Raw genomic sequence first — 23,893 nt, forward strand, 5'->3', positions numbered from 1 at the left:
AATTTGACGCACATGATTTCCTTCACGGGCCACGTAAAATGATGTCACGGGCCGTATCTCGCCCCCAGGCCTTGGGTTTAACACCTGTGCTTGAAAATGTCATGACTTCATTCTTAATGTGGTGACAAAATTGAAACACTATTTTGTTCCTTTTTTCCAACGGTTTCCGGTGACATTGTCCTTGCTGGACTAAAAAAACGTTTTTAATTTTGTTGTCACTTCCCTGCATTATAAAGGCTCTTAAACTATATGGGGTTTAAACTGTATGGTGTATCAAATCAAATCAAATTTATTTATATCGCACTTTTCATACAAAAAGATGAAACTCTAAAGTGCTGTTATGCCCCACATAATTTAAGTTAACTTTGCCAGCTTTGGTTGCAAATTCTTCATTTCCTTTTACAAGTTTCGAAAGTAAAGTACTTTCAAATGCAAGCAACTCGTAATATGAAATATATTACCTTTTGGAAGTAACTTGCCCACCACTGTCCACGTCCCATCTGCAACGTGCTCACGTTCACGTACCCAGGTTGGGAAACACAAAAGAAGTCGACTTAAACCACACGCCATACCAGTAGGTGGCGATAATACGCTTAAACGCTATTGGACAATCATAGGAAAGAGTACGCGAAGGAGATGCTGCCCAAGTGAAAGGAGAAGCTACCGCTGTTCACCGCTTTTGTTTTTATGGGGAGGGGGGGGGGATTTAATGGTTCTCCCGGGGCAAGTTAACAAATTCGCGGCGAGTGTTGTCATACGGTCACTTTTGACCGCTGACGTGTTCATGTCGCGAGGAGAAATATGAATCTCGGCTAACATTAGCTAACTAGCTAGTTGGTTAGCTCCCCGTTGCCTGACAACGGCCAGCAAACAAACCGCGTTAGCCTAGCGGCATGCTAACAACACGCAGCGCCTCCTAATTGGTGGCTGAAAAATACAAAAAGCGCAAAAAAGAGCTTGACAGGCGGCCAGGATGGCGGAGGACGCTCGCCGCGGGTGGGAGGAGGACGAACGCGGCCCGGGAGCTCCTCATCACGGCTTCGTGCTTATGGAGGCGCTGGCGGAGAAGCTGAAAATCTTAAACTGCGACCAGGAGCTGCTGGAAAAACACAACATGAAGCCCCTCTCCAGGCACGTCACACCCCTACAACATCTTGCTGTCTTTTATATTGCTGTCGAAACTCAAATGAACTGAGACAGTGGTTCTCAACCTTGTTTTTAACAAGTATCCAAAGTGCGCTCCCAAGACCTCCGTGGGCCCTCGTGTTGTGACTGCCGAACAGATCTGGCCAGTTGTGTGCCTGATGATTGATGGCTCCTAACTGAGCAGACAATTGAGCAATTGACTTATTGATTCAAAGTCTGACGCTAATATTGAATGTGTCCTTCACAGACCATAACATATCAATTTGGGGCGGAAGGTACTACTCCGTGGTATCGACACCAAATTTAGACCACGGTAGCGTCATCCTAATCCGTCTCACCCCGATCAGTGCACGTGGACCCCCACTGTTGCAATATGTGACCCCATGAATTAAGCGAGCAACCCCTTATATTTAGCAAATTACGACCGTGCCAAAGATTGTCTTCCAGCCCCCAATGTTTGGGCTGTGCAATTAATCGAAATTCAATTGCAATTACGATTATTACACTCCACGACAAATTCGTAATCGTTTACACAAGGAAAACATGCTCGAATCCATGCATTTGCACCTTTTTTAAAAAAAGATTGATAATGACTCATTTGATCAATTTGGGGAGTCCAAAAGGGACTCCCATGTATTCATATTTTTGACGTTTAAAATTTTTCTTGCTTTGTCCCCCAAAATCAATGATCGTTTGTAATAATCGCAATTTCAGTTGTGACCCAAATAATCATGAGGAATTTTTTTTTTTTTCATCATGGAGCAGCCCTACCCAATGTGACGCTATTTCCTCGGCCGTGCGGGAATGAAGCCAATCGAGCCAAATTGTATGCTTAAATCCCGTATCTTACAATGAGTTGCCTTCATTTGCGGAGGCCAAAAGTTGCCCTAACCCTGCCTGCGTGCGTGCGTGCATGCTCTGTGCTGTTGCAGACATTACTTTGTGTCCAGCCCTTACCTGGCGGCCAACCCGGGCGAGCAGTTTTACGTGTTCACCATCATGGCGACCTGGCTCATCAACGGCGCGGGCAGAAGCTTCGCCGGGCCCCGGGAGGACGACGAGCCCGGCGCCGCCGTGGCCAACATCCTGGCCCAGCTCAGGGCGCTGGTAATCTTGCTCCGCTTTGGCATGGCCCCGCTTTTGGGAACGGATGACGGCGCCTTGGTCAACGTGTCTTGTTTTGTGTGTGTTGAGGGGGTGAAGGTGGACTTCCCGCCGTCCAAGCTGAAGTCTGGTTCAGGCGAGCACGTGTGCTTCGTGTTGAACACGCTGGCGGAACACGCGCTCAAGAGGCGCGGATTCTCCTTTCAAAGGTGCGCACCTCCGTGGGCTGTGCTCGGCATTCATTCGGGTTGAGAACCTCTGTCTTAAAGCGCAAACGTCTGGAAAAAGCCAAAAACGGGTGGCCGGCCATCGTTCCAAAAGTTGACCCGATTGAGCAAAGCCAACGTCTTGTTTCCATCCAGCGCATCAAATTGGCTAAAAATCAGCTACAAAAATCTTGGACAGTCAATTTGTTGTTGACCAATGTCATCAGAATTGGCCCCAAAAAAGACTTTTTAAATGTTTTGGTTTTTTTAGGTGCTTTACCAGCTAAGAAAGCTAAATCTAATTCTAGTGCACCTAATTAAAGGCGCAATGATTAATCAGTTAATTGATTATGATCAGCGGTTCAGCAAATGGATGGACGGATTCATTTTGTTCCCTGTTTGCTTGCCCGTGTGTGAGGGAAGACTCGACATGACTGCCGTTGTTCCTTTCAGGCCAAACTACCCAAGCGAAAGCACCGAAGAAGAATCGGTGATGGACGACCATCCGGAACTCCCCCTCAAGGATACGGAGCGCGTCGCCGTACGTGCTGCGCTCTTCCTCTTGGTCGGCTTCCTCGACTAGTATTCCTCCCGGTTGCGCTCGGTGCTGAAGCGAGAGCTTTGTGTCTCTTCAGGACGACGACGACGACGAAGATGAGCACAACCTGGTGGACTTGGAGGCGCTGAGCCTGCAGAGCGCGCGTCAGGTGAGCCGTCGGCGCCAGCGAGTCGTTTGAAGCCAGCTTTGAAGCTGCCGTTGTTCCCTCAGGAAGCGGCGGCGGCGGCCAAACCCGACGAGATCCTGCGCTCCACACTGGACGCCGCCGAGTGGAACCTGGAGGTGGAAAGGGTCCTGCCCCTCCTCAAAGTCACCATCAGGACCGACAACAAGGTCCGGCGCCTCCTCAAACGCGGCAAAGTCATCGCGGGGATGCTCGCACCTGGCAAAACATTTTGGGGGCGCAACCGTTTGGCTCAATTGGCGCTTGCAATTGGTCACAATCGGCGGATTTTGGCCATTTTGGGCTTTCTTGCACATTACAGCTTAAGACAAACGTTTAAAAAAATCTTTTGTCTCTTGCTCTTTGCTTTGTGCAGGACTGGAGGGTGCACGTGGAGCAAATGCACCAGCACCAGGACGCCATCACGTCGGGGCTGCGGGAGGCCAAGGTGCGTTCGGTGACACACGCTCCCAATGTTGGCCTTTCCTCAACACTCCCGTTGGGTTCCGCCCCCTTTTGGCCCCGTGCCAAAAGGCTTCCGACCACGCCCCCCCGGCCCGCATTCGGGCTTGCTTCCGGCATCGCCCGCAGCCATATTTGCACCGGGCCGTTTTGCACTGGGCCAAAGCGATGCGCTCACTCGGGGCGGTTGAAGCGTGGCGCTCGTGGTAAAAGCACAAAGGCACTTGGAGCGTCCTGTGTCTTCGAAGCACAGCAAACAGGTGCAAAACACACAGGCGCGTGCTGCCGTGCGGCAAAGTCCACCAGAGTCACTCAGTGTTGCCGCGCCGCTTTCTTATTATCCTCAATAGAACAAGTCTGGCTCGGCTCACAAATAATAATCGCCAACTGCTTTGCGCCAATGAATAGAACCCATGTATAACATGAGTCTCGCTCACCGTATTTTGCATGTGTTGAGATTGTAAAGTTGGGCCCGTTTACTGCATGTGAGATGGGAGCAGTACTGTGACTTGACTTTGTGCAACTGTCTTTTATTGTCAACGGAAGTTCTGGCTCATAGATTTGGATTTGTTCTGGCCAATGTTGGACTTAGACGCAGGAGTTTCATGTCATGAACACAGCTGACTGACATGATCAAGCTCCTCATGGCATCCTGTGACTTTGCGCCTACGAACACTCCACACCGCCGTCACCACGTGACAGTGGACGGTGAATTATATCATGGCAGAAATCCGATTTGGATCCGTTTTAGCCGGCTAGCTAGCCAGCTAGCGAGTTGTCTTTTCTGGTGTTGTCAGGGCTACCTTGACAAGCTGGAGGAGGACATCAGCAGGACGCTGGAGAAGGTGTCCAGTCGAGAGAAGTACATGAACAAGCAGCTGGAAGGCGTCGTCGGCGAATATGGCTCCGCCCGGGCCAAGCTGGACGAGGTCAGGCCCCGCCCCTTGCCGCCACCCTCCAAATCGCCGCTCTTCCTCCTTTTTAGCGTCTTGCTCTTGCGGTCTTGCGCCAGGTCAGGGAGAGCTACCGACGCGCCAGCGGGGGCGTGGCCCACAGGACCGGACTCCTGGCCCAGGTCAGTCAAGGCGTCACGCTGCCGCTAAATGAAAAACGACCGATGGGACGGGGCGGGGCGGGGCGGGGCGGGGCGGGACGGGACGGGACGGGCCGGGCCAACGGCAGCCTCAGGCTTCATCCGTTTGGCCAGATGGAATTGAAAAGATGTTGTCAAACACCATTCTGGTTATTGTATACGCTGCACGTTTCCCACTTGGGCGGCGGTCGCGCTCGTCTAAAACCAGCAAATGGGCGTGTGCGGCGGAGTCCCTCGCGCGTCAATTAGATGACGGTGACCACATGGCCCCGCTTGGCCCCACTCGGACGGCGTTTTAGAGCCACCTCCGAGATGATTTTGGAATAGTGGTTCCGTCGCGACCGCTCGGCCCCCAAAAAGTCGACCGCTTGGGGTCAAGTGAGGCCGTCTCGCTGTGGAACCGCCACAATGGAAAAGCGCCAGAGGGTGCATCCTTTCACACACGGGGGGAGCTGCCCACGGTAAACAAGCAACACCTGCTTTTTTTTGGAGGATCATACAAAAAGGTGACACCGTGGGCAGCCCCCCTCGTGTGTGAAAGGATGCACCCTTCTCACCCATGGATGCGCGCTCCCCCCTCCTCCTCTTACATGGTAAGATGAAAGACTTGATCGAATAGGAACAACCATTGCTCACATAATACACACATCAAATCAAGTTCAAACAAACCCTGACATATACTACTTTGACTTTTGACTACTTCAAATAAAATATTCACCCCTATGATGTACGGTAGTTAAATTCGATCGCTTTCAGCTGTCCGGAAACTACTCATATCAAATATGTTCTTCATGACCCCGGCCTTTGATCAAAAGCCATAAATCTATAGACTCTCTCATGCTGTTGGCACGTTGCGTTGTGGTGTCGCCACCTTTCAGCTGAGTGACGAGTTGGAGAAGGTGAAGCAGGAGATGGAGGAGCGAGGCAGCAGCATGTCGGACGGAGGTGAGCGACGCTTTCCATTGGCGGCCCGAAGGTCCCCATGTGACGCGTGTGCGATTCCTTCCTGCCTTCCTGCCTTCCTGCCCTCCTTCCTTCCTTCCTTCCTTCCTGCCTTCCTTCCTTCCTGCCTTCCTTCCTTCCAGCGGCGGTGGTGAAGATCAAGCAGAGCGCCAGCAAGCTGAAGCAGGAGATGGCGCGCATGGACGTGCGCGCCGGCGTGGTGGCGCACATGCTGCTGCACGCCAAACTCAAGCACAAGTCCAACATGGGCTTGCACATGCATATGCACGCCGTCTGAGCGCCGCCCGCCACCTCCTTCACAATTCTCGCCAGCATTCCAAAGAACTCTTTTCAACGGTCAACTTTGATTGGGGGGCTGAACCAATCTTTGGAACGGTTCTTTTTGATGAACTGATTCTAATGATTGAGTTCACGTCAAAGACTTGCTATGCCCGTCCATCGCTAGGCTTTCCCCTTTTTTCATGGCTAACGGTGCTTCAATAGCGTGCAATGATATGGCGGAATAGCGTTTGCAATCATCATGTGATGGGCATGCCTTTGTTTGGTCTAGCGTTTGTTACAAAAATGGCAATGATGACAATGCTACTAAAAATGAACCACTTGGCAGTTAATAAAAAAAAGCACAACTAATAAAAAAAAGCGCTTAAGCTACAGTCATCAATGTTGTCAGTGAGCCTCCATTGGTAATAGGAGAAGCTGTTAGTCTGATCTCATCGCGACTGTACACCTCAGCTGGAAATGCCCATCGACAGAATTAAGTGCTTATGAGTGATCGTGTTTGAATTGAATGGTTGCCGTGAATCCAGTTGAAGTGATCAAAGCAATAAAGGCCCCTTGTTGAATTTCCACTCCAATCAAAATGGACAGTAATGGGATAGAAAACAAACCATTCAGTTCAGAAGTGCTTTGTGTTAGCCATAAAAACGGCCAAAAATACCTGTCGTGACACCATCGGAATGCATACCTGTCAACATGTACGTTTTCCCCGTATTTTATACGTTTTTTGATCATTTCAAATTGCGTACGCCGTATAACAATTTTTGTACGGGAAAAAATACATTAAAAACTCGTTTTTTGTTAGACCGATCTCGTCTTGCCCATTTCGGCTGTAATCCGGAGCGTCCGTTAGCGATTCCGACTGCAAACTTCGGCCGACTTTCACGAGCAAAGCATTGGTATCATCTTCGGGACAGCCATTTTCATACATGCTTATTACAAACGCTAGTTTAAAATACATCTCATTGTGCATTACTGAAGCACTAATACAGATAGCACACCAGTTAGCGATTCACAAAACTACTTAGCAGAGCTGGGCACTTGACCATTTTTCGCCGGTCCGGCCGCGACCCTGCACCCTTGACTTGGGGACCCTTCCGGCCGCAACCCTACGGCCATATTCATGAATATTGTCGGCCCCCGCCCCGTTCCGCCCCCCGACCCAAAAAAAAAGAAAAAAAGCGTCCGTGATTGACGTCGCTGCGGGAGGGACGCTAACGGCAGAGGCTTTTAAAGAATCATTAGCTGGCTAATTTACTATTCCAACCCGCTGTGGACACGCTTCAAATGCGCCACTGGTATTTACCCAACTGCGTGCTTCCTTGCATTGCGAGCCCCGGGGTTGGATTTGTATACCCCAATCCCTATAACAGCGGTTGTCGCTCGCGCTGACGCGGGAGTAGAAAGAAGCCTAAAAAGAAGCCTTTCACCGAGTAGGCTGAGATGATTTTTGGCCGCCTCGCGAGCACGTCACACGCGCGAGGGCCGATTAGTGGGCCGGACTAAAATCGACTTCCGGCCATGCTTAGTCCAGCCATTTTTAAAAATTTGTCACTCCCCCCCCACCCCAAAAATGGGCATCCGGCCGGTCCGGCCCGGGGACGGACTGCCCAGCTCTGCTGCTCAGTCAGTCAACGTGTGTTCGTTTTTTTCTCCAAGAAGGCATCCATCCGATGGAAAGAAAACTCACAGCGGGTCCATTGAATTTGCTCGTCTGTTTCTGTCGGTCGGGCAAATGGCAGAAAAGGCCAATAGCAACATAAATACAACAACCTGTGCTTAAATAACATTTAATTCTTAACGTTCATGTCACCACCGAGTAAAACGATGTTGTTCATATTCCATTGTGACATTCACCGCAACCTGATAGTTTGTCCATGCTGGGAATAACAATTGCATTACGCTCAGTGTCACGGTGGATTGGCCATTTACAAGTTACTACTTTTATGCACACAGACAGGTCCAATAAGCTATTGCTGCGTGTAAAAAGACGATAATGCGACATCACTGACTTGTAGCCCCTACGCGAGAAATGGAAGTGCAAAAAAACAGCATTCCCTCACAATCATTTCCTTCTTTTCTGGGAACGCAAAGTTTTTGCAAGGGAACGGACGAAATGTTTCTGCAATGATGGAAAGAAAGCTTTTTTTACCTCCATGTCGTCTAAGGGCTCCACGCTGACTCAAACACGTGACTTGACCCGGAGTTATTTGAGTAATTTTAGAACTGTCTTATGTCCTTGCATTCATCAAATACTATGCAGTGCATTTACAGTATGCTCGCGACTCGTCCTTTGGTTGACTGGAAAACGCGGACACCGATCACAACTACACCACAGAACTTGCTCACACTCATCGGGCATAGGGGCGTGAACTTTTACGTGGTCTGCGGTCTGCAATCAGACCCTCTCGCTAAAAAAGCGAGAAAAAAAAAGTTGGTTTGACCGTCAACGTTCGATGGCCACGGGTTAGGGACCGTCCACAAATTTCATGTCGAGGGTTTCACCAAAAATCTGCGAATTTGGAAGGCCTCTATTACACCTCAATTTTTTGGTCATGTGGGTCATTTTGGAGAAGTTGGATTCAATTTAAGGATGAATATAGTGCGAAATGTAAAATGGTTAGATGCCTCCCTTTGCCATCTACTACAGCAATCAGAATGAGGAAATGTTAACTGATTTTTGGTGAATGTTTTTGTCCATTTTTAACACCATCGAACATGACACTTGTAGACGCTCCCTAAATCGCGAATCTCGAACGTCGGGCCATTTTTTTCTCGCTCTCCAAGCGACGCCCGCAGAAGTTGCCTTTGACACTCGCCAGCACACCGCCCAAGCGTTCATTTCCGGACTCGTCCTGCCTCTCACTTTCTTCCTTCTTCAAGGACAACAAGAGAACAAAAGCAGAAGAGGAAGCTTTCTCAAGTAAGTCCGAGTGCGTCGCGTGCCTTCTCTCGGCGGCTCCTCCTCGGACGCACAAACAGTTGAGCTGCAAACGGCATCGTTTTGCCTGTCGTTGTCCCCACGCTCCAAACGCGTCAAACTTGGAAAAAAACGGAAAAGAATAGAGAAAAAAAAATCGAAAAGGGGGGGGGGCGATATAGAAAAGAATCGAACGCCGTGTTGAGAGTACTGTACACGACAACCAAATGGTGCTGCAGCGCACAAATCGCGCAAAGTACTTACTTGAAAGGTAAAAGTAGGATTTGAAGTGGACTCGCGACCGGCCCGAGGCCAACAATTATCACACGACCATCGAACCTCAACATTTAGCGTGGTCGTTAGTTATTATTCCTAAAAAAAGATCAATTATTGAAAGGTCGTTTAGAAGGGACTCACATGAGTACAATTTGTCTGCTTGTGTTGACCTCCGCAATTCAAGGAGACGCAAAGCTGACAGTCGTCTGACGCTTATTTGTCCAAGTCTCGCGCAGACATCTTGCAAGCAAGTTGCAAAAGGCGGAAAGCCACACACCACTTTTTATTTTTTCATACATTCGGTCAAACGTTGCTAGTCGCCATGGGTTGCAAAATGTGCCCTGGGCTGAGCTGGTACACGTGGACAACTTCCTTCTTTCCCTGTTTTGTCTGCAAAGCAAACTGCAAATTCGCGCAAAAAGGCGTAGCCGAAATGCAGACTTGAGTAAAAGAAAACGATAGTCTCCCATTCCATGGAGTTCATCGTCTTTCAAAATGTGAGGACTCACGATCCAGTCTTGTCGGCACGTGAAAGCCTTTCTTGACTAAAAGCAAATGGACCCAACAGTCTTTTGTCCATTTGTTTGCCATGGAGGGTGACCAAAAATGTCCACGTTTTTACACCTTATCTGGCCTTTTTGGGTATGTGTGCGTATGAGTGCACCGTTACCCGTGTGGCGTGGGCGGGAGGTAGGCGGGGTTGAGAACCCGGAGGGGAGAGCCAAAGAGCGGCAATTCGGACGAGCCCGTGCGTGTGCGCGCTCCGTTCCACGCGCGAGTGCCATCGAAAAGTGTTGGCGACGAAGCAAGTAACGCGACATCCCTCTTGCGGTTTTGGGGTTCAAACGCTGGACCGAGAGTTGCGTTCCGCTTCCGGTTCGGAGTTGAGCACGGAGACAGTAGTGACGACGCGCGGAAAAGGGAACCGTGTGCAAAGCTCGCACATACCTGTTTGTATTTCAGTGTCTATAATAAAAGCGCCGGCCAGAAAGCTCAAAAATGGGCACAGAAAAACACTCAAAAGCTGTCGGAGGAGAGCAGAGTCTGCAAAGGTGACTTGAGTCGCTTTAGTTTTGGACTCAAGAACACAGGATGAGGAGAACAATAACTAGGAGCAAGAAAACCAAAGACTGAAGTGCCGTTTTTTTTTCTTTGATGAATACATGTCCTTGTGAGTCTACTGTTTTCTTACATTGAAAAGGTAGAAGTATTTTGTTAAAGATGGATTTTTTTTTTTTGCAGAAGAGGTATTATTTAGAGTATTCAAGTAAGACTTCTAAAGAGAGATACTATTATGTTTGTTTGTTTTCATATATTGTCATTGTGGTAATATTACATGCAGTGCAGAAAGTAAAAGAGAGGCGTATGACTGACCAATCAGATGCAAGCTTAATTGCACATCGCCATCCAATAGGAGAGCAGTATCTAGGGCCATTACAAGCACCCAGCAACTTCATTCGATAGGAATACATTCATATTTTTCCACATGGAAAAAAAAAAATATATTTCTTTCATTTGATAACAAAAATGTCATTCCTTGAGGTATGTTCTGCCCTACTTTAAAACGATTCCACTTATTCATCATGTATGGCATCCTTGAGTGTCATTTGAAAATATGTAATGAAATATCGAAAGGAAAAGTCTTTAAAAATGTGCGTGGTGACTTTTCCAAAGTAGCTGAAAGGAACATTTGAGTGGCAGAAGAGACAAGAAGTATGCTAACTGTTTGATGTGTTTGTAGGAAACCTTTGGAAAGACGTCAGTTGTGTTGCATGCTCAACGAGGACAGCGGCTCATTGTGGCACACAAATGGGACATTGATGGCCCTTTAGGGGTCCCTGCCGGGCCCCCCAACCCCGAGCCACATTGGATTTGGAGGACCCTTGATGGTCACTCGCAACTGAGGCTGCAGACCAGGATTCCTATCCAGTGAGTAGCACGCACGTTTTGAGCCCCAAACCTCGATTTGATCGAGTGCCGAGCCAGCGAGAGAGCGAGAGAGCGAGAGAGCGAGAGAGCGAGAGAGCGAGCGAGCGACCGAGCGAGAGAGCGAGCGAGCGAGCGAGCTTCCTTTTGTTTTGTTGCTTGCTTGCTTGTTCAGAAACCTTTGGGGACCTTTAATCATTTTAATGGAATTATTCTTAGTGATTTTGATTTTTTTTGTACTTCTCAATGTTTTATTCCTCTTTCTGGAATGCTTTTGATGTTTTATGTCAAGCACTTTGAGTTGTCTTGTGCAGCGAACGCGCTATCCAAATAAACCGGCCTTGCCTCGCCTCGCCTCGCCTCGCCTCGCCTCGCCTTCCGTGCCGGCCGCATGGGGAGGGAAAATGTGCTGAGGCCTGATGGGCCGAGTTGACCCGCGCTGACCTTCCTGCTTGGGACAAGATCCTTCAGGCAAACGACATCCTTATTCCTTAATTCGTACAAGTATCAGATTGAATGTTTCAAGCCTGGGTTAGCCTCTATGATTCAACACCTCAGATGTAAAACACCTTCTAAGCTTTTCTTTTCATGTTTTAAAACAAGACATACCCCCCCCCCCCTCCATACAAACATCACCACATGGAAATACAGGTCAGAATGAGACACTATGTTTGACCATTGGAAACAACCTTTTCCTATCAAATAAACCCTGACCTGACCTGCACTATGGTGACCTTTTGACAACTTGAGCAACTGAATGAGGGCGCCAATCACCCCCCAGAATACTGTTCTGACCTGAGTATGTCCGGGAGTTTACTTCTTTGCTTACCAGGTGTATGGATGTCATCAAAAACATCTCCCGTTTTTAGAACTTCCCGACCTCCGCTCCAAAACCATCAATCTTGACGTTTGACTCCTTACTGCATGGTTTGATGTTTTACCGCGCTAGGACCACCAGCTTCTTGAGTCGCCCGTCACTGAGCCCGGGAGGAGCGGCTCGGGTCAGCCCCCCCCCCCGCCCCCCACGGGAGGAGCGGCTAGGGTCAGGCCCCCCCGGAGGGAGCGGCTCCGGCCTCCCCTCCGCCATGTGGCTTCTCGTCTGGACATTGTGGTTCCTTTGGCAAATGGTGCCAATTTGGCCACCGGCCACGCATTGCGCATATCCACAATCGTTTGCGTCCCCTCCGGCAAAATGCGGCAGGGGGGGGGGTCATTTGATTCAGAGCTGCAAAACGCCAAGCGAGACTTTTGGTGTCCTGTGGAAAAGATGCAACTCTGAGGGCCGATCCGTAGTGGTGAATTTTTGGAGAGCCGGCCAGCTCCCTTTTTTTTTTTTTGTTTATCTTTGTTTTGACCCCAGCTGTGCCCAATGGCCACTTTGTTTTCACTTGGGGAGGGGGCAGGGGGAGGCAGCCAGATGCTGCCCAGTGAGCAGATAACAAGAAGGAAGAAGAAGCCTCCTGGCTTTTTTGCTTACGTATCTGAGCAATGCAATACAAGGGATAACATGTCGATACAATTGTGATTGTCACATTCTCTCCTATGTAGACAACAGGTTTCTTCTTGTTTTATTTCTCCTACATCGCGTGCGTCTCATTCTTTGCCACCTGGTACACAAAGCGTTATCGAATCGATTATTAAAAGGGAATGGCATCGCTAATGCGCTCGGGTTATATGGCAATGTAAAAACATAAGAGCGGTGACTTGGGTTTGTGTTGGTTTTTATGATTTCAACTAAGCTGGCCAGTTTATAGTAGTCAAGTCGGTTATGTCGACATCTAGCGTCTAAAGTAAGGACGTGCACGTGAAGGAAGGCCTTTGACGCCCTATGGTCCTAGGGCTTTTAACCATTCTAAATGTATGCCATCGATGGCACATCACACGACACCTGAAAAATGGCAGCCGAACCAAAAGTGTTGCGTTTCTATTTTCGAGTAGAATAATTGAGTCCGACGGGCGAGCGGCCAAATAATAGATGGCATCGAGTTTTTAAAACCTGTTGTGACAGCGTTGGAATTTTGACTGCAGCCCCCCTTTTACGGAAGGCCGTCCCAAGTGAATTCCCCCAACTTGGGGAGCCCCGGCGTGTCCCCCCGGCGTGTTCCCCCGAAGTGCGGTCGGAAGCGGGGAGCTTTGCGGCGTCGGGCCGTCCGCACGACGAGGGTTGCGCGCGGAAACGCGGCGCTGTCCGGAAGCCGCCGGCGTCCGCATGAAAGCGGCGCAGGCTTGCCCTTTGCCTTTTGACCTCAGAGAGGCGGCCAAAGGCGCTCGGGGACCGCCGACGGGCAGGACGTGGCGCGCCGGCCCCACTTTGCCTACAGGTGCTTTTAATAAGTTCATCCGTGAGGTAAATCAGCGGGAAACCGAAGAAAAAAACATTGACCGCAGCAAATTGGAATGCGCGCCGGAGGTGTGTTGGCTTTACGAAGTGTCCGAGGTGATTGTAGCGGACTTATTTGTCCGCTCTTTGCGAATGGGCGTTGCTGCGGCGCGTCGGGATTACGCAACGTGCGTTTGAAGTTGAATAAATGATGCGGCAAGGCTTTGTCACTTGTGACACGCCAGTTGAGTAAAGGATCAAAGTGCTTACGACTCCTTCTACTGGCGCTGCACTTTTCTCTACAAATCATCGGTGAAATGGTCCTGAAATGGGAGGGCGGCAGCAATGAAGGAGCTGAGAGCCGCCGCTGGTACGTTGTGATTTTCTTGACGGAATCTTTAGCTCCACCCACACAGCACCTTGCCAAAAAAGGCAGCGGACAAAAGGGGACGGGCCGCGATTGCCGCGGATGCCAGGCGAGATGCTTAGTCTCCGGCGGCGGGCGCGGCAGCCTAGGCAGAGTCTTTCTCCCCCCCAACCACTTCGTCCATTTCCACCGGGGCTCGACCCGGGCCGAGCGGCCGCTAGGTTTTCCTGCGGGCCTCCTCCTGGCCGGATGCACTGGGAACACCTCACCCCCCGGGTGAGGTGTCCCGGCCGCGTCCCGGCCGGACGCCCGAGCCACTTCGGCGGCTCTACTCCCGAGCCCCTCCCGGACGGGCGAGGAGGAAAGTCATTTGAGCCGCTTGTCTCTGGGGCCGGACGGGCGAGGAGGAAAGTCATTTGAGCCGCTTGTCTCTGGGGCCGGACGGGCGAGGAGGAAAGTCATTTGAGCCGCTTGTCTCTGGGGCCTTTCCGCTGGTTTCAGCCATCTCTCGGGAGGGCGGTTGTGGGGGTTTCACGCTCGAGATTCCAGACACGTTATCGTCGCGCCGTCTCCGAATATGTCCGCGTGGCTCGAGACTTATCCAAGTGACGGAATCGAGGCAACTGGACTGTTGGCGTTTGTCGGGGACGCTTGACCTTGAATGCCAAAGGTTTCTGGTTGTAAATTTTGGCCTCTCCCTATTTCTGCCTTGGTGGGGTGGGGGTGGTCAACAGCAAGATTGTGGCCAGGTGTAGCTTGCGAAGTGAAGTGACTCAGCCGCCCGCCGCTCATCTTAGGGCCAGCCTTCCTTCTGCGTTCCCGGCAGACAACTTGGATGCGTTTGGAGAAGGCTTCCCAAGTTTGACGTGGATGGCTCGTTCTCCAGCCGTTTCAAAGCGCGGCTCCTCCCGCTCTGCCTTGGAGGAGCGTGGAGGTCGGCGACACCGAGTGGAGCGTGCTTCTCGGCATTTGGTCTTTGGGCTGGACAGCGTCAGTGTCTTGAAAGCACTTGGAAAGGCATAGCGGCGCTCTTGGCTTGATGGCGCCACGCATCGTGTGGCCCGCCCTCCCGTCCGTCCGTCCGTCCGTCCACTGCCCCGACGAGCGAGCAAGGGCCTGAGAGGCGTGGACGCTTCAAAGTGAAGATTGCCGAAGGGTAGTCAGATAGCCAACATTCCATTGAGGACTGTCAGACTTTAGCGGTCTCCCCTTTGGCTCTTATCAGATGCACAAGTGAATGGGCCACCTCTGCCCCACCCTAAATCCCTCCAGCGGGGGAGATGAAAGGACCAATGCTGTTGTAGGTGCGAGCGCGCGAGTTTGAATATTCACGGCATCCAAATGTACTGCAAGCACAATGGCTGATTTGCATCAGCAATCCTGCCGCTCCCTTCAAAGCGCATGTCGAGCCGATGAATAGGCGTCTTGCGGCCAAGTTTTAGCCGCCCGCGTTGCGCAACGTTCCAAGCTTAACTTGCTTTGTCAACGCCGGCGTACGTGCCGCTCGACTTGTCGCAAAGTCGCGCGGCGCTTCACGCGCTTGGCGGCGGCGGAACGCAATTGCAATTGTTGTTGGCCGGCGTTTTGCGGCACGTCCGCCGATACGAATTTGACCCACGTCGGTCTTCTCCAACTCTGAGAATCATTTCCAGGCTGGGGACGGCGACTTGGGTCTCGCTCTTCAATGACCCGCTGAGACGGGACACCCCGGCCGGCCCGTCGTTCAAGCAAAGTCGCGCGACCCGATCCATTGGCCGAACCAGCATTTCCGCACTTCCTTTGCAGTCGATCAACAAAGGAGTCCGTATCGGCGCTCGATGATGTCCAATTGCACACCGCGAAAGCCACTTTGAGGAGAATCCGGTCTGGAGAACGCGGCGCGACCGAGCCGTGATTTAGGATTGCAGCCGAAGGCCACGCTGGAAGGAATTTGCTTTGTTTTGACTTCCCTGGCGGCGCCCCCCAAACGAAAACATCCTGCGATTGTTGCCGTCCTTGTCGGAGAGGATTGCGCTGCGCCAAAGCAAAACAAGGACGGGACGCACGACAGACCCCAAAAACTGAACACGTGAATTCCGGAGGTCAAATTAAATCGACTTGACTAAGAGTAGGACGGGCCGACACGTGCGCACCTCACCTTGGCTGAGGATGGATCACCTTTTTGTGTGTGCACCCACAACGCGACGCTTGCGCCTGCTTTGTGGAGGAGGATGGGAGCGTGTGCTTTTGCCAGTCGCTGCCGCCGTAAAACAGCAATTTTCTTTCCATTTTTTCCCCCGATGGCGCCCGATTGTCATCCTCCATCGGCTTTTTTCAGGCAATCCGCCCGACGCCGTAGCAATTTGCTCGATTGGCGCGCGCTACCCTAGAGGACGGAGGGCAATGGCCGTTCATCCGGAGTACTTTGGACTTGACAAAGTCGGTGTGTCGTGTTTTAAAGCGAGGTCATTTTTCATCTGATGCTTGTACATTTCTGCTCCCACGTTGAGCAGCGCGCCGTTCGTAAACATACTAGCACGCGTTCTTCAAAAAGTGCTGACATCAATTTCAGCGCCTTCAGTTGCTTTTACGAGATGCAAATGGTCATTGAATTTTTCCAGAGAAGTCAGTCAAACGTTATCGCTCCGCGACCGAGCAAGATTTTTGGACTTGTCTTTCAATTTCCTGGCGACTCGCTCGTATTGATTGAGCGCTCTACCGATTACGAGCGCCTTTCCAAACGCATGCCAAGCCTCGAGGCGGCATGCAGTAGGGAGCCAAATACCCTCCATTCGAATGGGATTGGAACGGGATGGGAGACTCCTCTGTCGGGAATAAATTGGTCGGCTTTGAACACGTGGTCGTAATCGTAGTCCTTTCTCATCACGTCGGGGTCACCGATTCAAGGGAACCTTGTGTTTTTTGAATCATCTGTTAAATGGCGAGGTTCCAAGCGCGTTCGTTTCCGAGAAAGGACGACCATGACGACGACGTGTTCAAAGCCGACCAATTTATTCCTGACAGAGGAGACTATACATGCTTCAGAGCTCCGGGTCGCCCACTACGCCTGTCTTAGCCTTAGCAGAGACCGGAACGACACCGCTCTATTCCTCGACCCAGCCTTTATACGATCAAGCATCAAAAGTGAAAGTGTCGAGATGTCTTTGTCCGGTTGGTCCAGAGTCCACTGACGTCCTTGTTGTCATGCAGAATGATGGTCGTTGCCATGGCCTCACTTGAAGGTGGTACACTTGTGCTTTTGCAGAACCGCTTCGTAGCGACGGTTATTTCCAACTGACGTTTCTTGGAACCTGCATCTGCACTCTAAAGGAAACTCGCAAGCAGTACATTTTCACACCTCCTCTTCACTTGACTTCATCTTTATTGCAAGACAGCGTTATTGTTTTAGCACAAACTAAGCCACTATATCATTTTTAGCTATCAGCATCTTAAACAAACAAAAAAAAACAAACAAACACATCCCATTCATTCAGAAGGAACTTGCGTCCTTTGACGTCATTTCTACAAAACCAAAAACACGGCGTCGGGCTCGTTCGTGAGGACCGACAAGGAGTGGGAACTGCTTTCAAAAGTTTCCAGACGAGAAGCAGTAATTGTTTGCCGACAAATAAGTCAGCAAAAAGGGTCTGGAGAATGGTCATAACCAACGCGGCTGGGCCGGCATCCGTGTTGACTCGCTTGAGAACACAAGTCGCGCAAGTGACGTCAGAGCACCTTTGTTGCACAGCGACGACCTGGAACCGTCCGCAGCCAAACGCGGGTCCGGAGATATCCGCAAAACTCCACTGTGGCTCCCAGTTTGACGTCTTGACCAGCTCTTCTAAGCATTTGATCGTCGTCTTTTCTCAATCTCTCGTCTTTGATTTTTCTCTTTCTAATGGCATCTTCTTGGAACTGATTTTCAATGTCACGGTCTTTGGTGCCACGTCTTTGATGGGCACCCGAGAGCGTCTGCAAGGTCCACCTCGGAGACAAAAAAAGCATTGAGAAAAAAAGATGGAAATGAATAAAGCGCTGGCGCGTGGGCACGTTTCGGACCTTTTGACGGGTGCTCAATTGTGTCGTCAGAGGCGCCAAAATGTTGATCCCAACAAGATGAATGATGGCATGTTCCTGCACTGACCGTGTCCCCTGTTTGGACCTTTTTCAGGGACGTTGCCTCCATCGAGCTCGGCCGAGGACACCATGCAGGTGTGCGCGCCTTCGTGGGAGGCCTCGGCGGACAGAATGTGGAACCATCCCGGTGCAAAGAACCCGTGCCGGTACCGGACGGGCGGTGGGGCCAATTGGCCGACGGCATTTGCTGGTCAAAACGGCTACCGGGACGGGTCGCACGGCCCTCAGGCCGGCTTCTCCGCTGCTCCGCGAGATGCAGACTACGGACATCGGCTTGTCTCCTCCAGAGTTTTTGATCGCAACGTGGGCCAGAACCCTTGCGTGCGGCCCACGGGAGCCTCCTCCTGTGCCCAGAGAGAAGTTGCGGCCTACCAGAACCCGACGGTGTGGTCATCAGGTGTGGTCCATGGCCACGGTGGTGTACTTGAGCACCGCATGCACAGGAGTAGATTCTACCAGAAGCCGCCGCCACCGTACGCACAGAGCCACATCACAGCGAGTGGGCAGAGTTTTTCTGGCGTCAACACCAATCAGACACCCTGGTACGTATTACAGAACCCTTTGGAATTTCACAACAGAAGGCTCAGTCAAGAGGAAACGCAATGGCAGAGCATAAGACGTATCACTCAAAGGATAGCGACGGAAGCAAGGATGATCGAGAGGACGCCAGATAGCGTGCCAGTGAGTACGCACGCTAGGGTGCCGGAGAAAACGCCGGCTCGGATGCCGGAGAAAACGCCAACAAGGCTGCCGGAGACGACGTCAACGAGGACGCCCGCGCAATACTCTCCCTATTCATCACTTCACACAGTACCGGCACCAAAAGCACCTCAGACCGTCTGCGCCGCAAGTCCGGAAGCGGCGCGCGTTGCCGCAAAGTCGTCACGGCTAAGCAAAGCTGACAACAGAAGCCACTCCCAGCACCAGCCACCACCGGTAAATTTCCCACTGCCACAAAATCCCGAAGTACATAAACTCCCCACAACTGCTCTGCAAAGGGTTGTCGTCATGCCGCCTGTGTCGGAACGAAGTCCGGAGCTTGCCGACCAGGTTCTGCCAGATGCGCGCAGTCCTTCTGGCCAGAAGGACCCGACAGGTGGTCGGACAGCAAGCCCGCTTAAGAAACAACGGGGCCACCGTGCTCCACAAGCTCTCCAGCCAGAAGAGCCTGAGAGGCGACAAGAGAATCAAAGCGAGAGGCCGGTCAGTGTTGAACTAGAGCCTCTCTCAACACGGAATTGGACTCCAGAAGACTTGGCGGTACTTGTCAGGGACATTCATCAGTCCCAGATGAAGTCTCCTGAGTCTCCAGTCCTGTTTAGTTCGAAAGATGTCATCATTATGTTCTGGAAAGGTTGCAAAATGCTGACGGAAAGGTTACGGATGGGCTGGTTCGATAGCATCATGGCGGAGACTTTTGCCTTCTGCAGTGAGCACGTGACCCCGGACGCTACGATTGTGTCAGAAGCCAAGTGCGACTTGAACCTCAGCGGCCTTCGGGTGCTGCAAGATGGCGAGGTCTACGCTGAACCGCCGTACTCCTCGGTCTGGCGGAATACCAACCAGCTGCTTGATGACATTGATAAGGAGTTTGGCATGGAGAGGAACCTGGCGCAACAGGCAGCACCTCCAGGGCCACTTTCGCCATCTGCACCTGTGACAGCTGAGGCGCCTTCACCAGAGGCCAAACCCACCTCCCGGGAAGAAGAGCGACGAGAACGGAAACAAGGAGATGAAAAACCGCGACAGCCACCGGGGCCGCAGATGGACTCGGCTGCATTTGTTTCTCCCAGTGAAGATCCAGAGGACGGGTACTCATTCGTCATTGAAGTCCTGACCCAAGAGCAGGCCAAAGCCATCTACGAGAGTATAAATCACACAGAAGAAGCTCCTGCCAAGGGGCACCTGAAAAGCTCCTTGGAGACTGAAAGCAGCGTCCGCAAAGGTGACTCCGAACGAGAGGAGGAGGATCGGTCCAACTCGGAGTTGGAGTCTTTCTTCGAAACCTGGAAAGGTGTCCTCGGTGTTTCCCAAAGACAAGAGATGGAGCAGAATGCGCCGGACGACGTGGCAGAAGAAATCAGGTGGGAAGATCTTGACTTCTCCCTCCTCGGCATGGATGCAGACAACCACCCCGTCGTCGATTCCAATCGATCCCGGGACGCTTTTCCACTCTTGGAGCCAAAAGACCATCAAGAGAAGGGAGATTCTGCCGCGCAAGATTCCCGAGCGTCGGAAAAGGTTAGCCGACAGGACGACCAAGAGAGATTCTCCCGACAAGATGACCGAGGGACGCAAAAGGTCTCCCGACAAAATGGGCAAGAGATGGCAGACGTCTGCCGACAAGAAGATGCCAGAGAGTTGGCTAGCGTCTCCCAAAAAGATGGCCAAAAGTTGGTGAAGGATGAGCGAGCCATTTCCAGTGTCACCCAACAAGATGACCAAGAGACGCAAAATGTCTCCGAACGACGACGAGAGGGACGAGAGACCGGAAAGGTTGCCCAAAAGGATGACAACCGGGAGACGGCAAACGCCGTCCGAGAAATGACAAATGTCTGCCGGCCGGTCTTAGTTTTACCATCCAGAGTTTCTTGTCCGGCAGAAATGTGGACATTCCAGGGTGGTCGTAGTCGTGTGGAAGTGATCCCCGCCAAACTATACCCGGGCGAGAGGACGCCGTGCCTTGCCGAGAAACGTTTAGCGGCGGCAAAGGAAAAGCGCCAGAAAAGCAAGCAGTCCGGCGTGAGCGTTCCCTGGCTGAAGAAGCTGAAAACCAAAGTTCCCCGCAAGGATGTAAGCAAACGTCGCAAAGAGGCTCCGCCGGCAAACCGCAAGCTGGCCGTGGAGCTGGTGCTCTTTGGCTCGGCCGGACGCGAGCGCAACTACGCTCTGGCCCATCGCGCGCCGGAGACTCTCAGCCTGGCTCCCAATGGGAGGAGTTCCATCAAACAGAGGATCTACGAGGAGCGGTGTCTACCTCCGACCAGGATCGAGGGCAAATGCACGCACGAATCTCCGAAGAAGTCCGACGTGAACGTGGCCAGAAAAGAGCCGCCTCTTGGCCAGAGGTTGACATTCAAGAAAGACAACGGCAGGATGTCGTTGAGCCTGAACAAAAGAAGGCCCAGACTGGACGGCGCCAGGAAGGACGCCGGGGCCCTCCAACAAGCCGCTGATGCGAGGCAGAGGACCGCCACTGAGCGGCATCGCGGTAAGTTGACGGAAGCCTTTCAAGCCACCGCCGATGTCTACGCCAACCGCAGTACAACTTTTGGGAATCGTCCCGGAGCCTCCGGCGAGTCCCGTGGCGCTGTGGCCAAAATGAAACAAGCCAAGTCGTTCGGTCTTTGTCTGGCACGGCATATTTTTGTACGTACGCTAGCTACTTGTGTTAGTCGGAGGTCTTACCGCGTTTCCTGAGTCCGTGTTGTTTCCTCAAATGCTTAACCGACACGAAGCTCCGTTCACGTTTGAGCGGCTCTCGGCTTTCATCTTTCGCCCTCTGCTTTTCTACGATTTGCTCCGAAACGCGACGCCGGAATCCAACTCTGATCGTCTTCCGACCTTCGCCCAGGATGCTTGCTTGTCGCTCTGCATCAGAGCGGACTGCTGGCTTGACACTCAAAAAGAACTTTGCCGTAAGAAAGAAATCGTGCGTGCGGTTCAAGTCCGAACGCCTGCTAGAGGCGTGAGGATTTTGCAAATGGTAGATTTGTTTTCATCTGTGACAGACGCTGCACGTGAAAATCGGAAATGGGCTATTTGACCGTTTTGGTCGCATTGCGGTCTGCTCCGATAATCTCGAATCAGAACGGCACACGCATAAAGTGTGTGTTCCGCCAGCGGTCTGGAATGGGGTCCTCCGAGCTCTCGCGCGCTAATGTCAGTCTTTTAGCGCAGTGTGTCTTTGTAGGTATGCTTTGAAGCTTTGCTCGCTTGTGATAACGCGGACTGGGAGCTGTAACTAATTCCTAGTTTCTTTGCTTTGGTTTGCAGACCGTACATTTCTGTACATCTCACTGTATATTTCCATAAAGTCGCTACGTTGAAGTCTATACAAGGGAATAGTTTGGGGGCTGAGAGAGCCCAACGAAATGACAAGAGGAGCAAATGCTTTGCAATAATTGCTACGAGTGATTCTCATAGTGTGGTAAGACTACCGCTGGCTGGCTGGCTGGCTGGCGCGCTGGCTGGCTGGCTGGCTGGCTGGCTGGCTGGCGCGCTGGCTGGCGCGCTGGCTGGCTGGCGCGCTGGCTGGCTGGCGCGCTGGCTGGCTGGCTGGCTGGCGCGCTGGCTGGCTGGCTGGCTGGCTGGCTGGCTGGCTGGCTGGCTGGCTGGCTGGCTGACTGGCTGGCTGGCTGGCGCGCTGGCTGGCTGGCTGGCTGGCTGGCTGGCTGGCTGGCGCGCTGGCTGGCTGGCTGGCTGGCTGGCTGGCTGGCGCGCTGGCTGGCTCCCTCTAGTGGGAAGCAAAAGAATGACTGCTCCAGCACTGTTGAGTTGTATTAAAACTCTTTATTTCACCTTTACAAAGCGTTTTGTTTTTATAGGGACAATTTTAATGAACTTGCCTCCAGTGCTTTTTAATGGAATCATTGTTTACTCTGCAACACTTGGCACATCAGTGGGAGTAAACGTCCTCAGGCTCGCAAAATAAAAGCAGGCCATAAATGAAGGGAAATACCGTAATCGGCTTAATCGGAACCTGTATTTCCAGGACATATCAGTCGGCGCTGGATGACGGACGACATGTTTATGAAAACGAGAAGAAGCTTACGTTTTTCCAGTGTATTCATTATTTTCAAGTGTTGCCACCGGGGGGCGCTAGAACTGGCTGTAGAATTCCCAGACACCAATCGAGTGCACTTTAAGACTGCAACTAATGATTATTTTCATCTGGGTTTTGATTCATCAGCGAATGGGATGAACAATCATTTCCGTCACTTTAATGAAAAAGACAAGATTGTTTCAAATTGACAGTGCAGAAAATTCATATATTGATTAATTCAGTTGCTGTTTTCGTCCGGCACAGAAAACGGCAATGTTGAGCATCGTTTCCGAAAGTAGAAGCAGATGTTTGCGGAAAAAAAACAAAGATGCAAAGTCTGCTTTCATGGAGGACGACAGGAATCGGACAATATTTACTGTTGCGGGTTGAAAATCTGAGATTTTGCACAATTTTAAGAGAAACAAGGTCTCCCAATGAAGAGCAGAGTCCCCAAATAGTTGTCGAGGCATTTGATAATCGATTAGCTTTGGATTATTGCCGCACCTCCGGTTTGAACTTAACAAACGCATCCAAAGTCTCCTATGATAGGTTAAGCTTGTCCTTTGATTTGGCCAATAGACCAAGTTGACCGGGCGACCGACAGACCAACCTGGGACCACCACCTTCGCTTGGTTGCCATGGGAACGTTCGCTGGAACAACAGCAGCCACCGTGGCAACGGGTAACTATGTGTTCTCCGCAGTTTTCATATTTCATCTGCCGTCGTCATCACTATTTGTTTCGCTCAAAGCATTTGTTTGAAATTGTCTGCAGGCTCAAGTTGACGCCATCCAGGCGGCAGTTGGGACATTTTTATGTATTTATTTTAATCCTGTGAAGACAAGAAACGCTGATCTGGTTTACTGTGACACAACCACATTGTAAAGAATATTCAGGGATGTCGGAAGTTTTGTTTTGTTGGTTTTTTTTGCACAATGTGAGCTGGTATCATGTATGTATGTATGTATGTACAGAGTTTATTTTCTTTGAATTAAAAGTCTGTTTTATATGAATGTTGGAGTTTCTTCACCTCAGTCTGCATGGATTCTTTCACGTTTACAAAAACACAGTCAGTGTTTCCGGTTCAGTGGAAAAGAAAAAAGTGGCAGAATCTGTCTTCTGTTGGTGAATAAAACTGTTTGGGAAGATATTTCTGCTAGTGGGGAAAATGAAGTGAAACTTTTTTTTTAAGTACCAAAAAAAAAAAATCCTTCCTTCCCTGAAGCGCTTCT

The 23,893-nt window shown here is 51.1% G+C and overlaps 2 protein-coding genes across 4 annotated transcripts; both read left to right on the forward strand.

Annotated features, from left to right (window-relative positions):
• Positions 1 to 622: 622 nt before the first annotated feature.
• Positions 623 to 6,353, forward strand: ift57 (intraflagellar transport 57 homolog (Chlamydomonas)). Of its 2 annotated transcripts, XM_086043641.1 has the most exons (12): positions 981 to 1,131; positions 1,912 to 1,972; positions 2,079 to 2,253; positions 2,341 to 2,459; positions 2,910 to 2,997; positions 3,092 to 3,163; positions 3,226 to 3,348; positions 3,555 to 3,626; positions 4,438 to 4,569; positions 4,653 to 4,715; positions 5,612 to 5,678; positions 5,819 to 6,353. In XM_086043641.1, the coding sequence occupies exons 3-12, from the start codon at positions 2,146 to 2,148 to the stop codon at positions 5,971 to 5,973; spliced, it is 999 nt and encodes a 332-aa protein (XP_085899767.1). In that variant the 5' UTR covers positions 981 to 1,131; positions 1,912 to 1,972; positions 2,079 to 2,145; the 3' UTR covers positions 5,974 to 6,353. The 2 variants fall into 2 exon arrangements, with proteins under 2 accessions (XP_085899766.1, XP_085899767.1); XM_086043640.1 differs by lacking the exon at positions 1,912 to 1,972 and having other exon boundaries at positions 623 to 1,131.
• A 162-nt stretch (positions 6,354 to 6,515) lies between these two features.
• LOC147141536 (uncharacterized) lies at positions 6,516 to 23,674 on the forward strand. Of its 2 annotated transcripts, XM_086043630.1 has the most exons (5): positions 6,516 to 8,895; positions 10,910 to 11,097; positions 17,932 to 21,108; positions 23,242 to 23,343; positions 23,436 to 23,674. In XM_086043630.1, the coding sequence occupies exons 3-5, from the start codon at positions 17,967 to 17,969 to the stop codon at positions 23,444 to 23,446; spliced, it is 3,255 nt and encodes a 1,084-aa protein (XP_085899756.1). In that variant the 5' UTR covers positions 6,516 to 8,895; positions 10,910 to 11,097; positions 17,932 to 17,966; the 3' UTR covers positions 23,447 to 23,674. The 2 variants fall into 2 exon arrangements, with proteins under 2 accessions (XP_085899756.1, XP_085899755.1); XM_086043629.1 differs by lacking the exons at positions 6,516 to 8,895; positions 10,910 to 11,097 and adding an exon at positions 13,642 to 13,784.
• The last annotated feature ends 219 nt before the right edge of the window (positions 23,675 to 23,893 follow it).

Source organism: Filicampus tigris, chromosome 10 (assembly GCF_054856515.1).
Source record: "Filicampus tigris isolate MCC_2025a chromosome 10, RoL_Ftig_1.0, whole genome shotgun sequence".
In the NCBI taxonomy this organism is placed as follows: Eukaryota; Metazoa; Chordata; class Actinopteri; order Syngnathiformes; family Syngnathidae; genus Filicampus; species Filicampus tigris.